The sequence below is a fragment of the Camelus bactrianus genome, chromosome 26 (assembly GCF_048773025.1).
Source record: "Camelus bactrianus isolate YW-2024 breed Bactrian camel chromosome 26, ASM4877302v1, whole genome shotgun sequence".
NCBI lineage: Eukaryota > Metazoa > Chordata > Mammalia > Artiodactyla > Camelidae > Camelus > Camelus bactrianus.
Window position 1 is genome coordinate 24,690,575 of NC_133564.1, and position 25,382 is coordinate 24,715,956.

Sequence of the window (25,382 nt, forward strand, 5' to 3'; positions counted from 1 at the left end):
ATAGTAATAATTATAGCTATCACTTATTGAGTGCTTTCTGCATCTAGAAGCTTTCCAAGTATTATTTAATTTAATCTTCATAATATCCCTATAAGGGAGATGTTATCATTATCCCCATGTTATACATAAAGAAACCAAGGCTTATAGAAGTTAAATATTTTCCCAGAGTCACAAGGCTGGTCAATAACTAGTTGGAAGATCAAATAATTTCAAGTTACTGAGTTGGAAGTTAAAGGGATTCCTTCTGTTGTTGTTGTTAAATTTTTATATCTAGAAGTAATATTTTTAAGAAAATAATATTAATAGGACTATCATTACTTCTAAAAGTAACGTGGTTTTACAACAACAATGAATAGCAGTTTCTGCTTATTTAATTGCAAGGTTCTAAACCTGTGTGATAGCCAGTGTTTTTGACAATGCAGTGAATTAGAAACCTTCAAACAGCAAATTGGCAATGTAAATCAGTACAACCCTTTTAGAAAGCCATTTCACAAAATATACCAGAATATTGACCATTCAAAGTGGTTCTGGAAATGGATCCCAAATGAGATTCTGCATACAAAAAAAAGTTAGTTTTCTATACAAAGGTGTTAATCAAAGCATTGTTTATAAAAAGGTAAAAAAAAGACAAAACTTGAAAACAATTTAAACTGTCCAACAATTTTTGAGTGCCTGTGCAAATTATTATATATATTTACTCAACAGAATTTTATACTTCTTAAAATATTACTTATATAATATATTATATATAAACTTACAATGTTAAGTTTAAAAAGCTAGACACAAAATTGGATGTCCATTATGAGTATAGTTCAGTAAAAATAATATACATAATTTAAATAATTAAATAAATAATAATATACATAATTTAAATAAGTAAATAATATAAAAATCACTTTAAATAAACAAAAAATTTCAAATGAGAGTATCTTTGGGCAATGGAATTCTATTTGGTAGTTTTCCCGCTTTTACCTATTTCTCATACATTTTTAAATGAGCATATATTACATTATAATTATAAAATAAAATAAACTTAGAAAATACAGTTCAAAAGGACCAAATCCATATTCCTCTTTTGGATTAGTGAGTAAAATAAAAGATTTTCTTTTTCCACTTTCAAAGATGGTATGTTCTTTTTATTACATCTTGAGAGCACTGATGTGATTACAAAGACTGATACATGACCAAGAATTTATGGGTCATCAACTATAACTCTGAAGAATGAGGAGAAACTCCTAAGCCTTGAAGTTAGTATTAAACTAATATAAAAAATTAGTCATGTAAATCTACCCAAACTGAATATGCTTCGTTCTTCATTTGTTGCTTAGTTATGTAAGGACTCAGTACACCAGTGAGTGCACGGAGACAAAAGTTAATAACAAAGAGCAACAGAGGCTTCGCTGAATTAGACAGAGACCCAACCAGAAAGATTTTGAAATGATTAAAATATTACAAGCAGCTGAAGACACAGTCAGCGCAGGAACCCCTTGGCTGATTTACAGTGGCGATCACCACCTCTTCACGTTAGCGCACATGCCTCCAGTGACCTGGGAGAGAGCTGGCTGAGAGGTGGGAAGGTGGGAAGGAGGGAAGGAGCTAATGCCAGGCTGAGACCAGGGTACAGTTAGATGAACCCTTACACTAAATGCACGTTCACAAATCTGTGATTTGGTCTGTGTGAGATTTTCTTTTTACCTCAGGCTCTGTCCTGTGTCAAAATTTGCCAATTATTTTCATGAATCCCATGACAATTTTACATGAATCCAAATAATCCCTCTTGCTTTTTTAATATCCCTATTTAGCCATTAGATTTTGATGGATCGATTTTAATTTTTAATATTGAACATATTCTATATTTTAGACCAGGGAGCATGAAGCCATTACACAGTTAATGAGTTTCATCATTATGAAACAACAATGAACAGAGTTGTATTTAAACTGGGCAAACGTTAACAATCACATCCAGAACATTTTTTAAAAAACCTTCTCCACACTCTTTGGCACATGGCAAAGTTTCATGGTAGATCCCAAAAAAGGAAAAGGAAGAGAGGACTGACACTGGGGAAGCCAGAAAGAGCCAACTCCTTGACTTCCTGTTTCACTGGAGGGTAGCTCTGTGGGATGGGATGGGTGGTACCCACAGGCGGCACTTCCACAGAGCTGCAGTAACCTGAAAAGGTGCGGCGCAGACCTCCTAGTCCCCATTTAACTTTCCTATAGATTTATTTATCACAGTGCCTGAGGTTCCACCATGACAGTTTTCCCCTGGAGTCTTAAAAGCTTATTACATTTATGGTTCTGCTTTGAAGATTGCAAAGCACCTCTGGGAAGACTTCTTCCCTAAATACCTCAGAGCAGGTGTTCTAACCAGTTGCTCAAGATTGACTGGTGGACTTCTAATGGAGGAGGCAATATTAATGTCAAGAGCTTGGGCTTCAGAGTTTAAGTTCAGCCTCGCTACGTACTAATGGAGAATGACCTGGGGCAGGTTATCTTCTCTAAGACTCAGTGTCTTCATCTATAAAAGAAGGATAATAATATTTAAACTTTGAAGGGCACTTGTAAGGAGAAAATGTATGTAAAACACTTAACCACAGCAGATGGTACCTATTTCAGAACAGCTGTGTGGGTCAGCAGGAAGTTGTTAGCTCTTGACAGAGGGTAGGCACCTCCCACAGCTTAGGGTCATCTCAGTAGAATAGTGTTTAACCTAGAGGCCCCTAAACCTGGCAGAGTGGAGATTTGTTTGTTTTGTAAAATAAGAGGTACTCAGACACCAACACTTTAGAGACTCTGATTCAGAAAGTTTAAGAGGTTCAGAGGTCAAGATTATAGATTCTGGAATCAGACTGGGTTCAAATTCCAGCTCTCTGGCTTACTATATGTGTCTGTGAGCAAGTCATCTATCTTTTCTGTACTTCAGTCTCTTCATCTATGTAATTACGATAATAACAGCAACCTACCACAAAGAATTGTTAATGGGATGAAATTAGTTATCACTATTAAGCATGGGGGAGAGCCTCACATCGGATATTTTAAAAGAGACTGTAGATTATGAGATGCAGCTGAGCTAAAATCACTTTGCTGCAAAGCTCTTCCTAATTAGCTTCCAACCATTGGTTCTTCATGTAATTTCAGGAGTAGAAATAGGAGATTCGGGAACATCAAAGAATAATTTTTGGCAAATGACCAATCACTGACAAGGAAGATAAAAATGAGGAGGCATCACTTTTTGATCGTGCCTTATATGGGTACATTTACGAAACCCTGGACAATTTTCAAGGTAAACCATTTACGTCAAGGAGCACAAAGTCAAAAGATTGGAAGGAAAACCTGAAATTACAGGATTGCACATGAGAAATCACAAGTAAGTGAATCCTTGCCAGAAATGTTTAAATCTGCTCGAGTTGGACACTGAAAGTCAGGGGAATAAGATATACCCATCTTAAAGTGGAGGGGATTCCATCAAATTAGATCCAGATGCATTTAGAGCTTCAAACCTGTACACCACAAACAGATCAGCTACTCTGAGTCAGAAATCAAATGTAGACAGTACATGAAGAGGAAATTTAAGAACTGTTGGCAACTTGGTATATTATCCATACTTCCAAAATTCAGAGGCGTCAGGCATTCCTCATAGTTTCTCTCTTTGTTGTTTTTATTAATTGCCTTTTCCAGATTCCTTTCTCCTCCTCTTATATACGATCATTTGGTCTTCTAAGCAATTGTAAAATCATTCCTTTGCTGCTGACTACAGCATCTAGGTATTTACACATTTTTAATTGAATTTTTTGTTGTGATAACTGTAGATTTACATGCAGTTGTAAGAAATAATACGGAGAGTTTTTTTTAATACTTTACCCAGTTTCCCCAATGGTAACAATTTGCAAAATTATAGTATAATATTTCAACCAGGTAATTGACATGGCTACCATCCACTGATCTTATTCAAATTTCCGTAGTTTTATTGATACACACTTGTTTGCATGTATGTGTGTTTATTAAGTGCTATACAATTTTATCACCTGTGTAGGTTTATGTATCTGCTACTAGAGTCAAGATACTGAATATTCCAATAATTCAAGGATCACCCCCATGAAGCCCCTTTAAACCACATCCATCTCCTTCCTTGCCTTACCCAACCTCCATCCCCAAGTCCCTTACCCTGACATCCATCTTTCCCCTATTTCTAAAATTTTGTCTTCTGTTTTAATGTTACATAAATGGAATCATATAGTATGCAAACTTTTGGTGCTGGCTTTTTTCACTCGGTATAATTCCCTGGAGATTCATCCATGTTGTCCTGGGTAATGGTTTATTCCTTCTTATTGCTGAGTAGTACTCTATGGTAGGGATGTTCCAGCTTTTGTCTATTACAAATAAGACTTCCATGAATATTTGTGGACAAGGGTTTTGTGTGAACATAGCGTTCATTTCTCTGGGACAAATGCCCAGGAGTACAATTGCTGTGTCATATGGTAATTGCATGTTTAGTTTTATGAGAAACTGCCAAACTATTTTCCAGACTGCCTATACATTTTACACTCCCCCCAGCATTATATGAGTGATCCAGTTTCTCTATATCCTCACAAGTACTTTGTGTTCAGACTTCTTAATTTAGCCTTTCTGATAGATGTGTAGTGATATCTCATTGTAGTTTTATTTTGCATTTCCCTGAGGGCTAATGCTGTTAAATGTCTTTTCATGTGTTTATTTGCCATCTGTATATCCTCATTATTGAAATGTCTGTTCATGTCTTTTGTCCATTTTCTAATTGACTTTGTTTTTTTATTGTTGAACTTTGGGAATTGTGTGTGTATGTGTGTGTGTGTGAGAGAGTTTTTCATGTGTTCCAGATACTAGTCCTTTGTTAGACATATAATTTGCAAATATTCATTCCCATCCTGTAGCTTGTCTTTTCATCTTCTTAATAGCGTCTTTTGTGGAGGAAATGTTTTCAATTTTGATGAAGTCCAATTTATCAGTTTTTCCTTTTATGGATTGTGCTTTTGTACCAAGTCTAAGACTTCTTCGCTTAGGCCTAGACCATGAAGACTTTCTCTTATGTTTATATCTAAAAAATTTATAGTTTTACATTTTACATTAAATCAGGAATCCATTTATAGTTAATTTTTATATAGGTTAAACGTTTAGGTGAAAGTTTATTTTTTGCCTATGGATGGCCAATTGCTCCAGTGCCATTTGTTGAAAAGGCTATCCTTCCTCCATTGAATTGCTTTTTCACCTTTATCAAAAATTCTTGAGAATATTTCTGTGGATCTATTTCTGGAATCTTTATTCTGTTCCATTGCTGTGTCTGTCTCTCTGCCAGTGCCTCACTGTCTTAATTACTGTAGCTATACGGTAAGCCTTAATATTGGGTGGAATGATTCCTCTCACTTTATTCTTTGTCAAGATTGTTTCAGCTGTTCTAGGCCCATGACTTTCTATGTAAATTTTAGAGTAATCCTGTCTATATATACACAAAAAAACCTTGCTGAGATTGTGGTAGGAATTGTATTAAATCTGTAGGTCAATTAGGGAAGAAATGATATTTTTATTATGTTGGACCTTCTCCATAACTGCAATATGTGTCTCTGTTTATGTAGGTCTCCTTTGTTTTCTTACATTGAAGTTTTGTAATTTTGGGCATACAGATCATGTTTTACATATATCTAAATATTTGGCTTTACCTGAGTGGTTGTAAGTGGCATCAAGTTTTTTTTTTCTTTTTTGTTGCAGTAGAGTTGATTTACAATTACTTAAGTTTCAGGTGTACAACATAGTGATTCACAATTTTTATAGGTTATACTCCATTTACAGTAATTATAACATATTGGCTATATTCCCTGTGCTGTGCAATGTATCCTTATAGCTTATTAATTTTAATGGCATCATATATTAATTTTGGTTTCTGTACATTTGTTGTCAAATAGAAATGCATTCTTTTGTGTGTGTGTTGGCCTTATATCCTAAATCCTTGATGAACTTATTCTAAGAGTTTTTTTGTAGACTTCTTGGGGTTTTCTACATAGATAATATGTTATCTGCAGATAAAGATAGTTTTATTTCCTCCTTTCTAATCTGGCTGCCTTTTATTTGTTTATTTTTCTTGCCTATTGCAAAGTCTAGAACTTCCAGTGCTATATTGGATAAGACTGAGGGCAGACTTCCTTGCCTTTTCCTGATCTTAGGGAGAAAACTTTCATCCTTTCATTATCAAGTAGGACATTAGCTCTAGGGTTTTTTGTAGATGCTGTTTATCGGGTTTAGGTATTTCCCCTCTGTTTGTTATGAGTTTTATCATGAATCAATGTTGAGTTTTACCAAAAGTTTTTCTACATCAAGTTGTTATGATCCTATGATTTTTCTTCCTTCCTTGTTGATCTGGTGGATTACTTTGACTTTTGAATGTTGAACCAGTTATACCTAGAATAAATCCCACTTTGTCATGGTTCTTAATTCTCATGAGAGATGTTGGTCTGTCGTATTATTTTGTACAGTCTTTTTTTGGTTTTGTTATCTGGGTAATACTAGCTTCATAAAATTGGTTAGGAATTGTTCTTTCTTTTTCTATTTTCTGGAAGCGATTGTATAAAATTGATATTAACCCTTTTTTAAGTGTTTGGTAGGACTCTCCATTGAAGCTATCTGAGCCAGAAGATTTGGGGGAGGTGGGACAGGGAAGGAGAAGGACTTTTTTAAAAAACAGACTTTATTTTTTAGCACAGTCTGGATTTACAGGAAAATTGAGAAGGTAGTATACAGAGTTCCCAAATATCCTGTACCCAATTCCTCTATTAACATCTTAAATTAGTATGGTACATTTGTTATAATTAATGAACAATATTGATACATTAGTAACTAAAGTCCATACTTTATTCAAATTTCCTTAGTTTTTACCTAATGTCCATTTCTGTTCCCGGGTCCCACCCAGGTTACCACATTACACTGAGTTGTCATGTCTCCTTAGGTTCCTCTTACTGTGACAGTTTTGCAGACTTTCCTTATTTTTGATGAGTTTAACAGTTTTGAGGGGGTATTGATTAGGTATTTTGTAGGATTTCCCTCCATTGGAATTTGTCCAATGGTTAGACTGACGTTACAGGTTTCAGGGAAGAGGTAAAGTGCCATTTTCATCATATCGTATCAAAGACACATACTATCAACATGATCCATCACTGTTGATGTTGACCTTGATCACTTGGTTGAAGTGTTGTTTGTCAGCTTTCTCCACTGTTGATGTCTTCCCCCACCTTCCATACTGTACTTTTGGGAAAGAATTTACTATGTGGAGCCCACACTTAAAGGGGAGTGATGCCTCCCCCATTGTGGGCAGATGATCTACATAAATTATTTGTAATTATTCTGCATGGGAGAATTCTCTCTTCTCCCTTTTATTTATTTATTCAAGTTGCAGCAGATACCCCTTAATGCATCCACAGACTCAGAAGTCACTGACGGCAGATAGGAGATGGCTATCCAGGGTGAAAGCGGCCATGGTCCTTTCTTGGTTCTGAGGTCCCGGAATTCATAACCACCACCTCACTGGATAGGTGCTGTATGGTACAAGGTTGTTATTGCAGTTGAAATGAATAAAAACTAGACCGAGCCCTTGGTGAGGCACACTGCACACACATATTCGGATATCAGGGTGTCATGGTGCAGAGGCTGGTCTGGGAATCAGGAGGCTGGAGCTGTACTGCTCTTGACTCTAATGAGCTACGTGACCTTGAAGAAGTCAGTTGAACTCCAGAACACAGTATGTTCACACATGCAAACACAAGAATTGGACATGATGAGTCCCTCCTAGTCTAAAAATACCCACGTGTTGCAAAGCCGCAGCTATGTTCAGAGTGGTTAACTGATCAGTGCAGGAGCAAACACTGCGGTTTTGCCTAATTAGCACTGGTAGAGTTTAACCAGGCAAGGGGTGGCCCTGTGCTCTGCCCTGCTTCATGGTTCCTTAGCGATGTTTCCTGATTATATCCCTCCCTCTCCATCCCTTTTACTACACTGCTATTAAATTAAGGTTGTCAAGCTTCCATGCCTAGACCATCACAATCATCTCCTTATGGGTATCCCAGCTCCCATCTCTTTCCCAACAGTTCACCATACATCCTGCAGTAAGGGTCATCTGAGCACTGCGGATTCATCGAAGGTTAGGTTAAAGAGACCTTAGAAAGCAGCTCTTCCAGAATTTCCCATACCATGGTTTTTTTTTTTTTTTAATATATTTTTATTGAAGTATAGTTAGTTTACAATGTTGTGGCAATTTCTGGTATACAGCACAATACTTCAGTCATATAGGAACATACATATATTCGTTTTCATATTCTTCTTAACCATAAGTTACTACAAGATGTATACCGTGTTCTTTTAAATAGTGGTTATACACACACAGATAAACCTGATTCTGTGGCAAACTACTTTTGAAAAGTCTGCATTCTTCCTGGAGATTTGCAACTCACACTTGTATAGTCAAAGCTCTGAGGAGTCTTGCTATGGGGAAACTCTCTTATTATTGTTTAATCCAGAGTTCTTCCAACAATTTGACCATGAAGCTTTTTTGTTGTTGTTGCCACAAAATGTCAATAACATATCTTAGCACCAGTGTGCTGAAGAACATATTTGGGAAATGTGGATCAGCCCATTTTCTAGACGAGGGAACTTGGGTTGAGAGAAGTTAAGTGATTTGTGCAAGGCCACGGGACTACTCAGTAGTACAGCTGGGACTAAAACCCAGGTTCTCACATACCTGATGGTCCCGTATTCTTTGCATAACACCATGCCACCACTATGAGCCAGATTTTAAGACTGCTGAAAAACAACAGGAAATAGCTTGTAAAATATTATAAAAGATTTCTACACATATAAATGTTTTACACTATATATGTGGAATAAAAAAGGTATTAAAATAAACACCCATCACCCAGCTTAAGAAGAAGAATATTATCAGAACTTTGAAGCCCTGATAGGCCCCTATCCAATTGTACGATCCTGTGTTTCTCATTCACTTGCTTTTCTTTAGTTTTACTGCAGATACGTACTGCAAAAATACATTGTTTTATTTTGCATATTTTGAATATTTAATTAATAGTATTAATATTATTTTGCAACTTGTTGCAAAAAGTTTTTGCTCATTAATTTTGTGAGTCAATCCATGTTGATAAGTACACCTAGAATTCCTTTGTGTGTATAGATCACAGTGTTTTTATTCATTCTCCTGTCAATCGATATTTGAGTTGTTCCCTTCCCTTTTTATTTGGTTTATCATAAGCGATGTTGTATGCACATGTCCACACATGTCTGAGCACCTGTGCTAGTGTTTCTCGAGGTTATAAACTCAGAAGTTGCTGAGTTATAAACTATACCCACCTTCATTTTTACTTGATAACATGAAAGAGTTGTTCAGTTCACATCCTCACCAGCAGTGTATGAAGATTTCCATTGTTCCACATCCTTGGCAACATTATCTTGCCAGACATTTTTTTAAGCTTTATATTATGGAAAATTTTGAACATGTACAAGAATTATATTATGAGTATTCTTCAGCTTCAACACTTAGCAACCCAGCCCATCTTCCATGGGCCATCTTGGAGTATCTTCAGGTTAATTCCAGACATAACATCACTTCATCCTTAAAAACTTCAGAATGTATCCTTAAAAAACAAGGACCCTACCTTTTAAAAATTGAGGTAAAACTTACATAGAGTAAAGTACACAAATCTTCAGATGGTACACCCACAGCTGTGAAACCACCACCCAGATCAAGATCTAGAATGCTTCCAGTTTACCCAGAAGGTTCCTTTGTAGGACCTTATAGAAACAAGGAACAATACCACTATCACACCTGAAATTTAATAACAATTCTTTAATACCATGAAATATCCAGGCAATGTTCAAATTTCTTCAATTGTCACATGGCTCTTGTTCTTGTTTTTGGAGGTTATGCATAAAGATATTACAAACATTCACATATAGGCTTTCATGTGAATATAAGTTTTTATTTCACTTGGGTAAATACCCTTTCCTCTACACCCTCTCCCCCATTTATTGTTTGTAAACTAATAGTCAAAGTTATTAAACCCATGTGCTTTGCAAAGGGAGGGGGAATATCATTAAATGGAAGTTTCAGAGGATCTCCTAAGAATTTCTCATAATATCTATTAATATAAACCTCAGGAACAGTGTTAATAGTATCTTTTTTAACTTCTGATGCTATTTTCTGTGCACATATATGCACACACATAATAGGATATAAAAAGGTAATATTTTGTAACAATTTTTAATGTCATATATATCATGGAAATCTTTTCAAATCAATAAATAAGGACCTACATTAATCCTATTTATGGTTTCCCAGTATACCCTGTGTTTACAATTTATTTATTCAATCCTTACTTCTGAACATTTAGGTTGTGTGAAACATCTAGATATTACATTTCTTAAGTGAGTTGTGTCTCTTTGTCCTTTGACCACTTTTTTTATTGGGTTATTGAAAAGCACCTTAAATATTAGTGATGTTAAATAGACTTAATTAAAACGTTAATAATCGTGAGCAACTCTTTTTCCTTTCTTCCTTGATAATTCAGTAATTAATATATTAGTATTAATTATGCAGGTCTGAGCATATATGGTGGTTGGGAGTTCACACAGGAAAGACAGCCAAGGAGGGTGACAGCCTGGCAGGCGTTAGAAGGGCACATACAAGGAAACTGAGAAATAAGTAAATATATTGAGGCTAATGAGAGCCAGGTTTCTCACTGTTGGAAAGAGGATTACAAATATCAAAAAGGAAAAAACTAGAATGAGCTTTGTGTGTCAGATTGGGATTACAGGGATTGAGGTGAACCAATGGTTTGAAATACAGAGATGCAGAAACAAATATATCTGTTTGTGTGTGTGTGTGTGTACAAAAATATAAATGTGAGTGTGTACACATTTATATATTCCCTTGCTAGATCCACTAAGAGGAGCTGTAGCAATGAGCCCACATAAAGCTGAGATCTTGGTCTCTAAATTCCTTTTCTCCACCAAGAAGAGCTCCTTGTAGAAATGGCTGATTCCAGGTCTAGGGCATGGAAAATACAAGATCTTGTTGTACCAAAGCATAAGGAAGTGCTTATAGACTGATGGGACGTATCAAAAGGACACAGGAGTCAGCTTGAATGGGGCCCAAATCTGGGACAATCTGAGCATTAAAATAAATAATGATAGTAACAGATTACATTCCATTGAACAGAACAGGAATCCACGAGTCCACACTGATATAAATAGACAAATGAGGAAATACATGGGAAGAAGGCCAACTAATAAGTTTAAAAGGAGTGATGGAATTAGAAAATTACCACTTGTCAATCATTTTAGTAATAATTCAGGCAGGAAACATCAATTGATGCTAAAACAGGAAGGTAAAGGTTGGATGAGAACAGGATATTTATACAGCCTCAAAGTTCCTTCCTACAGAATAATGATTAATTACAAGAGGAAAGAGTAATTTTACCATCAGACGTGATGAACATTATTTTCCGACCAGCTGACATCATAAGCCACCTGATGCGCAGTAAGGAAAGCACAGCCTCACTTCTGTGCTCTCCCTGCCAAAATGGGTAACTTAATCCAATCACGAGGAAAGAAACACCAGGCAGACCCAAATGAGGGATATTCTACAAAATACCTGATGAACTATTTCAAGTCCAAGAACACTGAAGAGATGTAACAAGACATACATACACATGGCAACGTGGGACCCTGGATTGGATCCTTTTGCTTTAAAGAACATCGTTGAGACAGTTAGTGAAACCTGAGGGTGTCTCTGGGTGAACAGTGTATGGGAATCCCCTGCACTCTTCTTGCCATTTTTCTGTAAGTTTGAAATTATTTCAAAATAAAAAGTGAAAAATTATGAACAGAGGAAAGCCAGAAGAATGCCGGGTGTGGGAACAGGACAGAACACTCAAATACTCAAACACCTCTTTGTGATAAATGGATGAAAGAAAAGCCTTTACGTGAAAGGAGAAATGAAAAGGCTTGTGTGGCTGAAAACTATCAGTATTTCTTTCACAGGCCTTTAGTGAAAATATTACAGCCAATAACATTTGTATTAATTAGCAAAAATATAACAGAAATAGAGTCAATCAAGAAAGGAGTTAGACCTGCATAGGTCAATGCAATTATTGCTACGATCTCACAAACAACTCACAGTGAAAAGCAAGAGTTTAAAGTGAAGAAAATGCATTCAGTTCAAAATCCAATAAAAATACAGTACTGAAAAAATATATATATAGTACTGTGGGCCCAGAGCCAGAGGGTATTCTCAGAATGGGCTTCAGGCTTAAATTTAACCATCTAGAATTTTTTTTTAAAGAATCATTACTAATTAAGCTTTTCAAATAAAGGATACACCTTTTAATGGGAAGTCTGCATTTCGTCATAAAGATGGAAGAAGCACACGGTGCCTTAAGCCGAGTTGATCTCCAGAAAAGTAGGCTCTGTTTCAGCAGTGCACAGCATCGTATTGTATATTGTAGAGAGCTTGCTTATGGCAAATTTATTTCATGTGTTCATGTACAAGCACATCAATCAAGGAGCTTACGGACTAGCAACAGATGTACTAACTTATGTTCGTACTTCTGTTGAAATGAATATATGGGCTCTTTCATATGGTCTTGACAGCAGCTCTGAGCAGGTGACCTTTATCACTGGTCCAGTTTTACAAATAAGGAGACCACATCTAAACAAAACGAAGCACCTTTCCTGAAGCTGATACTTATGAGCCGCAGGGCTTGGGCTCAACATAGATCTCTGAACTCCACCGTCTCTAAATTTGCTGCAGTTTTCATGGTACCAGGCCCACTCAAGGGAGTCACACATCAACAGGAAGCAGTAACTCTGTGATCTCAGACTATTGTTCATATCTTATGATGTGTAGCTCAAAAAGCTCATTCATTCAATAATAGATGGTATGAAGTCCTCATTTGGAACTCATTTTCTAAACATCTAACATGTACTGGAAGCATCAATGGTTGCTTAAAATGTTTGTTAGTGTTTATACTGTATTAGCTAAACCATAAAGCTTCTCCCAAAATCTCCTCATGACACTTCTCCAGGTCTCTTGACTGGCTGCCATGCAGTTCAATTGAACATTCAAAATGCAGACAAAATTTGTTGAATCAGACCAGTTTATAGGTTATAGCCCAGAATCTGTGACAGCAAGTCGGATTATCTCTGGTCAGCCAGAAATCAAGATCAGCGCTCATAACACAAGTTCCAGACAGTTTCAGAACAAATCATGCTTTTCAAAAAAACATTTTCTAGAATGCTTAACTGATGTGGCAACAAACTTGAAAGACAATTCAGTGGATATACATCATGGCTGAAAAAAAAAAAAAAAAAGACTCTTTTAGCCAAGTCTGCCTACAGTATTTTTCACATGTTTTAAATATGGCGTAAGTAGATAAAATGGAAGGGTCAGTTGAGATTGTGTCACTGTTTAGTCTTAAAGTCAATGAACAAAGGAATATATATTTTTTTTCAATAAAAAAGTCAGTGAATGTTCCAGCAAAATTCATATGCTTGTTCTCTCTTTTTTTTTGAAGGTGGTGAAGTAAAGACATGGGGGATTGGGAGGAACAAACTACTGGGTGTGAGGCTCGATGATGTATTGTACAACACAAGGAACATAGCCACTAAGAACCTAGGTGGTACCTAACAGTCATACCTGTGGAACACATGAAGGAGTTGTAGGATATTGGAAGCCCAGCAATTTCAAAGATGGATTAGGGAAAGGCAAACACCTCACTAGAAAAATGCACAGACATGATAGACAGTTTCCAAATGGTTATAAATAAATGAAAAGATGGTCAGCCCTGTAACAATCAAGAAATGCAAATGAAAAAAATAATATTTTTCACCAACAGATTGGCAAAATGAAAAGAGATCTCTTCAATGTTGGGAATGTGGTAATGAACTGGACCATCTCATACACACTGTAGGAGTGAGTGTAAATTGTATAAACTTTCTAGCCATAAATATCAACATTTCAAATGTGCCTACCATCTAACCAAGCAATTTCTTTAGAATGTATCCTAAGAAAATAATCGGACAATGTACAAAGACATTTGTACATGGATGTTCATCATAGCAATGATTAATATTAAAAACTGTAAACAATTTAAATGTTCATTCATCTAGAAGTTGTGCACACATAGTGGCATTCTTCAAAGCTTTAAAAAAGATGAGATAGGAAAAACCAATGTGTCTTGATATGTCTAAACAGTCATGTATTTAATTGAAAAAGGAGGTATAGCGTATTAGTATATAATTATGCCATTTTAAATATATGTTAAAATTGATTTTGAAAATTTAAACCAATTGAACCAATTAAATAAATTGGTTGAAACAAACTGTTCAAAAACATATTGGACTAAGAGAAATATATCCAGCTACTAGTTTTGAAACTTTTCAGTCTCAGAATATATCTACTTTATATTTACAAAGATTAGTCATTCATAAATTTTAAAGTGAGTCACTTAGGGTGAAAATTATAGCAAAGCTTAAGATTACTGGGACCCTAAATTTGCATAAACACACACATACACACACACACACACAAGATCTAGGTTTGCAATTTTTCAGCCACTGATGTTTATCTTACCTAAGCAGTCATTTTTTCCCTCTTAAAAAATGTGTATATTTATTTTATACTTAAGCAGATTTGATGAGGCTTTTTTCATAGGAAGAAAAAAAACTGACAAAAATGGGGGAAAAAAGCCTCCTTTTCTTTTTCCTGCTGAATATTCCTAAAAAGAAGAGAAAAAATTTTAATGTTACATTAACAATAAAATGTGCAAAAAAACCAGAGAGGAATCTGGGTACAAACCACTTTTCCTTTCGATCAGTCCTCCCAGTTAGAGCCCCATTTTCACTGGCACTTCCGAGGTGCCAACTGCTGTCAAGGCTTTTGGAGATTTTTCAGCGTGAGCCTTCTTCTCAGTTGTTTCCCATCAGGCTTAGGATTTAGTATTCTCAGCTCCCCTAATTTTATTACTGTTGTTTTCTTTCATTCTCTTTAACCTTGTTAATTTATGTCCTAAAATAATAATGACAACAGCATCAAATCTTTTCCGTGTTTTTCTTGGAGGCTTTTGAACAGAGTGGATGGAAACGTGTATGTTTAACCCGCCATCTTCAAACAATGAAATGTGACAATCCACGTAAAGTTCGTAGCACGGTTCCCTGGTCAGTGCTGTTAGCTGCTATTATTTTAATTAGTGTGCTTGTTCTCCTTTTACATCTGACTGCTTGGTGGCCTCTTTTCTGGCTAGTCTTTCTACTTGTCCTGTCTAAGCACAGAATTTCCTAAGATTTTATTCTTCCACCTCTGATTTTTTAAGCTCACTTACGATTTCAGTTCAGGTGGCACCCAAATATATGTATTATCTCCTATCTCTTCTGGGCTACAGACCCATTTTCCAACTATCAGCATGATCCCAACAATGGCTAACCTCATAAGCCTGATGTCCTCTGGACATCTGCTTTTTTTTTTTTTTTTTTTGGAGTTGGCACCATCAAATCCTTGAAGCTTTGAAACCTGGCTCTTAGGTCAGATGCATCATTCTCCCTTACCCCTCCCTTCAATCATTTATCAAATCATGTAGCTTACTCCTTGGAAATGGCTTTCATTTCCATCCTTTTTTCACTGCCTGTCCATGGACCACTCAGCATCCATGTCTCCCATCTCCCATCTTGCCTCACTCAAACCTACTTTACAAACCACTGAAGATTTCTTTCTAAAGGGCAGTTCTTATTAAGCACTAAAAGAACTAAATCTTCTGCCTCATCTCCTAATGCTCAGATACAGATTTTCTACATGGTAGACAAATTAGAGTACAGTAGACATTTACAGATGTTTAAGTTAGCATTTGATTGTTTATAAGTGAGTCTCAAATTCCAGAGACAGTTGCTAATTTATTATTTTCCCGAAGCGCAAATTCAAATCACAGCTATAAAGTCGGTGACAGAAAAAGTCACTTAATCATAAGGGTGCTTGCCAGCTGCCCCACAGCCACACCTCAGTCTGGCTTCATTGCTTTTTACTTATCATCATGTATTCAGAAGTTTTTATGAAGGTTCTGAAGGGACCACAGATATCCTTCAATTCCACTTTACTGCCTTTTAGAAGGAAAAAACGTGCCAGAAATGGCTTTTGGTGATTTTTGTTGTTTTATAGATCTAACTCTTGGGTCAAGGGTTACCACACTGGCTAATCCTTAAAAATGCCCAGTGCTTCCTGGTTTCCAGAGCCTTGCTTCCACTGTTCCCTCCCCCAGTGTTTTCATTATGTATTATACTTAAGTAACCACCCCAAAACCTAGTGGCTTAGAACGATAATCATTTATCTGGGCAGTATTCTGAAAAGATAGCTTATCTCTGTTCCATGCGGTGTCAGCTGGGGCAGCTCTGTAGAGTATCTGCCTCATGCGGAAGGCTGGCTGCTGGCGCTGGCTGTTGCAGGGAACTCAGATGAAGCTGTGAGGGTTGGACGAGCATGGCTACGGCCTGAATTTCCTCCACATGGGCCTCTCCAGGTGACTGCTTGGGCTTTCCCATTACGTAGAAGCTGGGTTCCAAAAGGAAGGAAACAGAAGCTGCCAGAAATTTTTAATGCCTGGGCTCAGATTTCCCGGAATGTCATTTCCTCTGCATTCTGTTGGTCAAAGCAGAAACAGGCCTCGCTCGATCAGATTCAAAGGCAGTGCACATAAGCTCCGGCTCTCGATGGCAGGAGTGGTTTGCACATACCAAAAGGTGAAGTTGTTTGGGGGCTGTGTATGAAGACTAGCAACCACCATCCACCGATGGCCATAATACATTTCCCTCCCATATGAAAAACTCACCTATCTCCTACTCTAAGATATCCAAATATCTCAGCCCTTTATACATCAGTTCATAGTTTAGGACAGAGATGAACAAATCACAGACCGAGGGCCAACTTTGACCTGTGGGCTATTTTTGTACAGGCCCTTAGATAAGAATGGTTTTTATATTTTTACAAATATAAGAAGAATAATACGTGACAGGGATCACACATGTGACCTGCAAAGCCTAAAATATTTACTGTCTGGCCCTATATAGAAAAAGTCTGCCAGCCGTGGTCTAGGGTATCAGCATCTAAGTCAGGTCCGAGTGCAGATCTGGCTCCTTGGGTGTGGTTCCCTGACCATGGCTCCTCAGACATGGTTCCTCTTGACCTGAAGACCAGGGATGACAGAGACAAAATATCTATCTCTCACATAGCCAACATCTAATGGTAAGGTGGAGACAGAAAACCTATAATAGATACACCCGTTCAAAAAGGGGAGAATATGAGAGGAACCCAGAAACCGGTCTGTAGCAATTCTGAAACCCAGCTTGTCAAATGATATCAGTTCCTTAATTATGCCCACTCCTGCTCTTTAGGAATAATTTTCAGTGGTTCTTTCATCCATCTGGAGTTATCTTCTCTTTTGGAAACAGCTCATAATTGCAAATGGGTAGCTTCCTCAGCCCGCTTCCTGCCTATAACATTGAAGGTCCAGAGGCCTCTCTTCATTATGAATAGTCTGCCTATTTCAGTGAAGGCTAGTAGAGATCCTTAAAAAGATGTAGGTTTTTTTTTTTTTTTTTTTATTTGAAGTATAGTTGATTTACCATGTTGTGTTAATTTCTGGTGTACAGCATAGTTATTCATTTATACATATATATTCCTTTTCATGTCTTCATTATAGATCATTATAAGGTATTGAATATAGTTCCCTGTGCTATACAGTAGGACTTTGTTTATTTTATATATAGTAGTTAGTATCTGCAAATCCTGAACTTCCAATTTACCCTTCCCCACCCCCCATTAATCATAAATTTGTTTTCTTTTTTTAAAATAAATTTGTTTTCTGTGTCTATGAGTCTGTCTCTGTTTTGTAAATGAGTTCATTTGTGTCATTTTTTAAAGATTCCACATATAAGTGATATCATATGTCTTTTTTCTCCCTTTTTCTGCCTTATTTCACTTAGCATGACTCCAGGTCCATCCATGTTGCTGCAAATGGCATTATTTCATTCTGTTTTGTGGCTGAGTAGTATTCCATTCTGTGTGTGTGTGTGTGTGTGTGTGTGTGTGTGTGTGTGTGTGTGTGTGTGTGTGTGTGTCACAGCTTCTTTATCCAATCATCTGTAGATGGGCATTTAGGTTGTTTCCATGTCTTGGCTATTGTAAATAGTGCTGCTGTGAATATTGGGGTACAGGTATTTTTTCAAATTAGAGTTCCCTCTGGATGTATGCCCAGGAATGGGATTACTGGATCACAGGACACGTCTATTTTCAGTTTTTTAAGGAATCTCCATACTGTTTTCCATAATAAAAGCCATAGGTTTTTTATACTTAAAGTTATAATCATCTCCCTTAGGCAAAGGCTGTCCTCATGTTTCTTATCAGGACAGGCCCTTCTCTACCTTGGGCCAGTGTGACACTTTTGTGGGACATCATTTAGATCCTCAGAAGCCCTGCTGTCCAGTTAAGGTAGAAGTACCACCTTAAACTTTGCTGAGATATTAGCTTATCTATTACTGCATAACAAGTCACCCCAACACTTAGTGGCTTAAAACAACAGTGTTATTATCTCACAGTTTCTGTTGGATAAGAATCCAGGCCCTGCTTAGCTGGGTCCCTTGGCCTTAAGGTCTCTCAAAGGTTATTAACCAAGATATCCAGAGTTATGATCTTGTCAACCATAACAAGATTTCATACATTGCTGACTTAAACAAGAGATGTATTTTTTCTCACAGTTTTGGAGGCTGGGAAGTCCAAGATCAAGGTGCCAGCCAGTTTGGTTCTTGGTGAGGGCCCTTTTCCTGACTTGCAGACAGCCATTTACTTACTGCCTCCTCACATGGCAGAGAGAGCAGAAGCTCTGCTGTCTCTTCTTACAAGGGCACTAATCTCATCTTGGAGTCTCCACCTTTATGACCTCATCTAAACCAAATTACTTTTTCAAGGCTGCACGTCCTAATACCAACAACACATTGGGGATTAGGGCTTCATAATATGAATTTGGGGAGGATATAAACATTCAGTCCATAACAGAGCTCATCTAAGGCTGCACTTTGGGAAGATCTGCTTCCAAGCTTACTCATATAGTTGTTGACAGGATTCAGCTCCTAGTGGGTTGTTGGACTGAAAACCCCAGTTCCTTGCTCTTGGTTGGAGGCCTCCACCATTCCTTGCCACATGTGCCTCTCCATCAGACAGCTCACTTCCTAGCAGTTGGCTTCCATTAAAGGCAGCAAGGGAGCGAGCAAGAGAGGGTGTATAAAATGGGAGTCATGGTCTCTTTGTAATCTAACCTCAGAAATTATATCTATTCATTAAAAGCAAGTTACTATGTCCAGCCCACACTCAAGGGGCTTGAATACCAGTAGGTAGGGATCTTTGTGGAGGCTGCCTACCACAAGGTCTTCTAGCTATACCTTTGACCTGAACTTTACCTAAGGCCATGTTTTCCTAGTAGCACCTTGGATTTGACCTTTACTCTGGGCTATTTTTCATTTTGAAAGTTTTATCTTCTGGAGAAGCTAGGAATGAAAGAATGTTTTATTTTAAATCCAGCAGTTCCTGGCTTCTTTAGGTTTCCTCTAGATTGTGACTGAAAATGGAACAGTTCCTGTTTTCTTTAGCTCATCTCATTTCTCTTGTACTATATCACAAGCATCTGAAAGAAACCAACCAAGCCTTTTAATATTCCACCCAGATCTAGCCAGATCCACATGTTCATTAGGTATCTTGTCTATCTTTCATGTGACAACAAGCTGGTTTGGCTAATTGTTTTTCCAGTATGTAAACGGGGTTCCCCTTTCTCCTTCCTGCAGTAACAATACTCTCACTGTCCTTTAATAATGCTCTTCATTAGCAGACTCCTCAGAGTCCTTCCAGCTTCCAGCTTCCACCTGATCCCAAAGCCACTGCCACATGTTTTAAATTTCTGTGACAGCAGAATCCCATTTTCTAGATATGCAGTTGTGTTTCAGTTATTTATTGCTGTATAACAAACCACCCTAAAACTTAGTGTTTTTAAATGACAGCATTCACTTTTTTGCTAATAGTTTTGCAATTCAGGCACGACTCAGTGAAGAAAGCTCATCACCCTCCCATGTGTGGTTAGCTGGGGCAAATCAACGAGGGCTGGAGTATCCACTTCCAAGATAACCCACTTATAAGCTGGCAATTGGTACCAGCTGTCTGCTGAGCGAGCAGCTCGGGCTATAAGCCGGAGACCTAATTCTCTTCCACATGGGCCTCTCCACGTGGCTGCGTGGGCTTCCACAAATGTTGGAGGGAAGTGATTGAATCTCAGAACTATTTAGGAGGTAAAAATCAGGATGTTGCACAATGATGTGAATATATCTCACACCATTAAATCGTACTTAAAAGTGGTCGAGACAGTAAATACTATGTTGTGTGTGTGTTTTAGCCACAATTAAAAATTAATTAATACAATCAGGGGAAGGTGGTGAGGGCCTGGAGGCGGATGGGAGTGAGTGAGGGAAAGAGAAGTGTTAAGAATGACAAAAACCAACCAAAGACCCCCTCTGGCTTCAAAAACATTTCCTGTCCAGCAGAGGCTGCAGAAGAGTTAACAGACAGTCACAACGCACGTGGTAGACACTGCAGCTTTCTGCCTCAGTGCTAACAGAGTTATCAAGCCCATGCCACGCAAATTGCCTCAAAATAGACCTTTAATGTCTGAAATTCCCAGAGACAAACATTTAAGACATAATTATAGGTTTAGATTTCTTAAAGGAAGCTTCAAAATGAACCCTGCCAGAGAAACAGAGACGGGTAATGAAAACTACAGGTGCATACAGCATTTCCCTTTCAATCTAGCATATAACCTTGCAGAAGCAATGAGGTGGTGGGCAGGGGAAAAAGCAGATGTCTCCTGGTCACTAGACTTCTTTTTTTTAGGATATAAAATCCTTTTGTTGTCTTAGAACTCTTCGTTTGTCTGGAAACTACTGCTACTGAGATCTCATTTTGAAACTTTTTTCTTTGAAGTAGTAAACAGGTCATAAAGATCATTTATTTCCTGAATGAATGTATATCCCCCCAACAACTCTTTTGCCTCACTCACAAAATTTTATAAATACCTAGTCTTTTTACAGATTTTCAGTCACTTTTGTTGGCAACATTACTCTATTGTTCCTCCAAAAAAGTCTTCTAAACCATTTTCATAGGAAGGACAATATTACCCTGTCCTCATACACTTTTCTGAAAACACCTGGATTTCACTCGCCACTGACTGTATGTTCTAGATCTCCCTGCTTTAGTATCAGCTGCCTGATGTGTCTGTCAGTTGACTGGCTGAGTGGTGTGATTTTACTTTTTATTTTTTGAAACCTCACCAGTTGTTCCATTCTGCACAAGCTCTCTATCTAGGGTCTCCCGCAGCAAAATAATGATTACCAGGAATCTGCCCAGTGTCCTTGTGGTGCTCTCCATGCCAAGATGCCTCCACTAATTCAGTCCTTCGTGCAAGATCTTGGAAGGATGTCTTACTATTATCCAGGCCCTACAACCAACACCTGGTAAGAATGTGTTCATTCATTTGAAAATAATTATTGAGTGCCTACTATGTGATAGGCACTGTCTAGATGTTGAGGACACAAGAGTGAACAAGCCAGACAAGGATCCTCTCATGGAACTTACTCTCATTTTTTTATTCCAGAGGTTTTTGACTTGTAACGATAGACAAGGTGCCAACTTGGCTTAAAGATAAAGGAATCGGGTTCCATGTTTTAGATTAAGTCACATTTCCTTGAATGGGGGTAGGGGAGGTTCTCCCAGAATCCTAGAATCACACAAGATCCACCTACTCTTAAGTGGAGCCTGACGGGGACTATCAATGACTAGGTCAATTGTCATTCTTCTTGGGTCTCTGCCAGGCTCCAGCAAGACAATGCCTTTCTGTGGAGTGTGTTCAGGAACAGGCAAGAATGGCCAAGGAGGGTAAAGTTCTGGCATCACTGGTCAGCACAGGCGCCCAAGACCACCACTCAGCCATTGCTCAGGAAGATATTGCCCCCTCGTGGCTCCTCATATAACTGAGGGAGGAACTGGAAGAGGAAAAGGCCATTTAAATTTCCAGATTAACTGTACCTTTGCTGCTCCTGAACTTCGATTGCAGTTTTAATAGACTCGGTTTATTTTTATCTGGGATACACTTTTTTTTCCCATAGAGAGAAATGACATCGTGACAGCAATGAACTCACTTTATCAAAATCTTCAGACTTCCCCTCCACCCTAGAAAATTCAGTATGTTAATCCAAGTATCACTACTGGTTTTCTCTTCATAAAAACAAATATTTTCTTTGCTTTCTAAGATTTGAACCAGGATCTGCGATTATGTTGTCGGGAGTTATCTTGTCTCCACACCACTTTAAATTCGCTAAAAGCAGAAGCCTTATCTTTTAATTCCAGGCGCCACCCCCATCCCATTCCCAGGAGCACTTAAACCAGTACAGGGTAAAGAATACCCAGTAGGGGAGGGGTGGGGAAGGAGAGACAAACAGCCAAGCAAGCAAATAAATAATTAGAAACTGTGATTGTTGCTGTGCTGATAGGGAACAGCCTGCTGTAAGGGAGAATTCCTGGGAGTGAGAAGTGAGGGAGAATCTACCGATGTTCGGAGTTTCAAATGTATGTGTTTGTACCAGTCACTAAGTTTGAAAGCTTAAATGATAGCGTTGGAAAAGTTCTCGATGGCTCAGGAAAAATGGAAATTTCCTTAATGTCAGTTTCCATGTATTGTAAACTTAACTGGGTAAGAATGGGTGCCAGGTGCTACAGTTTTATCTATCAACTCATCTCTAACAGCAAACTCCTGGGAGATAAACAGAACTACTTCCATTTCACAGACGAGGAAACAGAAACCAGGCAGTTCTTCCTTCAGACGTTGGCGCTTCGTGCGCTGACCTCCCAGAATGCTATCTCCCTTCTTTAAGCTGCTTTGATCCTCGGAATGTCATCTGTATTGGCCTCCAGTTGGGCTGGCAGTGAAGAATAGTCCCTCAGCCAACAAATATTTATTGAGTGCCTACTATACAGCGGGTAGCATATTCAAATTAACGTGGGATTCAAAAGATAAAAAGGGCTTGGTCCTGTCTTCCAAGAAAGATCTCCCAGAAGAATCAGAGGCAGCCAGGTAAACAACTAATTCCAGGACAGTCTGATAAGGGCTGGAGAGGAATCGGAGGAGGAGCCGCGCGGGAAGCCTCGCGGAGAGCAAGGGCCGGCCAGAGCGAGGAGGCTGGAGAGGTTTCGGAGGAAACGGCGTCGGAGGTGGGTTTGAAGTTGCGCCCTGAAAACGGCGGCTCGGAGCGGGCTGCCCCCGGATATCACTCGAGTTCTCTGGTCTTGTCATTTCAAGCTGCCGACTAAGAAGGAATATGTCGAAGCTGGTACTGCAAAGGAGGTGTAGGTTGAGGGATAGGGGTGCGAATCCCTTGTGAAAAGCAAGCAAACAAAAGTAGCACATCCCACTTCCCGGTCCTCGCGCGGGCAGGGCCTGGCTCCCCGAAGCCCCTTTCCAAGCCTCGCTCACCCTCCTACTTAGCCGCCGGGGCCCCCAGGGGCCGAGCGAGCGAGAGGACCCGACCCTCTTCCTTCTCCCTCCTCGGACCTCGCCCTCCGACCTACCGCTGTGTCGGGGGCTGGGGTCTGCCGCTTCCGCCCGCGGCCCCTCCCCGGCGCGCGCCATCCGGCCGCAGGGCAGCCGCCCTCCGCGCAGCCCCTCCTCCCGCGGGGGGCTTTGCCGTCCCGCGTCCCGTCCCTCCGGGCTCCAGCCTGCAGCCCACGTCCAGGGAGGGCGGAGGAAAGAGGAGGTGGGGAGGAAGGGAGGGTGGAGAGAGGGGAGGGAGGAAGGCAGGCGAGAGAAGGGGAGCTGCTTGGAGCCCGTACTTCCCAGAGTCAGCCAGCCAGGAGCGTGCACTCCGCGGCTCTCTGGGTCCCAGCCGCACCCCGCTGCCCCGCACCTCCTCCTGCTCCTCTCCGGGTACCCCTCGCCCCCTCGCTCCAGAAGCTACTACGCTCGGGCAGCAGCCGCCCCCAGCCCCTCGTCGTCCACATCCCCAGCTCTCTGGGTTCACTCCTGGGACGCGCTCCTCGCCCCATCCTTTCTTCCTTCCTTCCTTCCCTTGCGTCCGCCCGCTTGCCCTCCCTCTTCAGGTTTCCCTCCCGGGTCCCGATTGTCTCCGTCCCCTTCTCTGTCCGCCGGCGCCTCGCCCTGCCCCGTCTCTCGCTCGCACTTCCTGAGTCGCCCGCCGCCGTAGTCTCGCAGCGCCGCAGGAGCCCGAGCCGAGCCGCGCCGCCGCTGCCCCGGCTCCAGCCCCCGCAGCCCCCCGCGCCCGGGGAAGGGAAAAGTGGGCGAGCGCGTCCTCGCCCAGCCCCGCGTCCCAGCCCGGCCCGGCGAGGGAGGACCGGGAAGATGAACAACGGCGGCAAAGCCGAGAAAGAGAACACCCCGAACGAGGCCAACCTTCAGGAGGAAGAGGTACGGAGGGGCTGGGTGCGGTGGCGGGTACGACATGGGACGGCTTTCTCCGAAGTGCGCGCGGCCGGGCCAGTGGGGCGCGGGTCCCGGGGAGCCAGGCTGCGCCGGAGCCGGGGCGTCGCGGTGGAGGGTTTGGGGATCGCCCTGGCCCCGAGGCGCAGCCCCAAACTGTGGCCCCGGACGGTGGATCTTGGGAGAGTGTGTTTTTGTGGGTTCATGCGCGTCTGCGTGCCTAAAATTGCGTAACTTTGAAGACTTTCCTGAGAAAGTATTTGTAAGTATAATGCTTAGCTTTGTTTGCCCCTGATTTTAAAAGCGGAATCGAGAGGTGACTCCCGGGTGACCTTAGATTAGTGGGACCGGGAGGGTCAGCGCTTAGTTCTGCATCTAGAGCTGGAAGTTGTGGGGTGTGTTTGTGTAGTTTAAGGAATAAACTCGGGGAAAGTTCTCGTTAAAAGACACCTTTGGTTCCCTGCCCCCTCCCTTTCAACGTGAAAAGTTCTTGGTGAAATCTTCCCAGCTGAGGCATTTTGGATTAATAGATAACTCATCAGCCGCATTCTTCTCTGATGAGTCAAAGACCCCGAACCTGGGTAACTAGGTTTTGTAGATTGAGGGGCGTTGCGGTCGTGGGGAGCGGAATACAAGAGTTTCAAACTTTGCAATTCACCAAGTGATCATCGAGGGTATTTTAATAGGACTTTGACGTCTGAACGTAAATTTTATGTGGTGCGTCCATAACGATAAAAACGCTGCGGCTGCGGAGCGTTCCTTTGGTAGAAATAAAATTCGATAAAT

The 25,382-nt window shown here is 39.9% G+C and overlaps 1 protein-coding gene and 2 long non-coding RNA genes across 11 annotated transcripts in view; 2 read left to right on the forward strand and 1 right to left on the reverse strand.

Moving 5' to 3' along the window:
• Positions 1–21,590, forward strand: part of LOC141575123 (uncharacterized) — a 103,103-nt gene extending 81,513 nt beyond the window's left edge. The window contains exon 5 of the long non-coding RNA XR_012502479.1: positions 21,461–21,590. This is a non-coding gene — a long non-coding RNA (uncharacterized LOC141575123). The remainder of the gene's footprint in view (positions 1–21,460) is intronic.
• Positions 3,404–23,993, reverse strand: LOC141575122 (uncharacterized). 2 transcript variants are annotated; one of them, XR_012502478.1, is made up of 4 exons: positions 23,732–23,871; positions 14,885–23,496; positions 9,379–14,804; positions 3,406–8,820 (listed from the first exon to the last, which is right to left on the reverse strand). It is a non-coding gene; the product is annotated as an uncharacterized LOC141575122 (long non-coding RNA). The 2 variants fall into 2 exon arrangements; XR_012502477.1 differs by having other exon boundaries at positions 3,404–14,804; positions 23,732–23,993.
• Positions 23,946–25,382, forward strand: part of RBPMS (RNA binding protein, mRNA processing factor) — a 158,706-nt gene continuing 157,269 nt past the window's right edge. For 4 of the 8 annotated variants that reach the window (XM_074353545.1, XM_074353550.1, XM_074353549.1 and 1 more), the window contains exon 1: positions 23,946–24,584. In XM_074353545.1, the coding sequence (XP_074209646.1) occupies positions 24,519–24,584 (66 nt within the window). In that variant the 5' untranslated portion in view covers positions 23,946–24,518. The other 4 variants (XM_074353543.1, XM_074353547.1, XM_074353546.1 and 1 more) reach the window with 1 other exon arrangement.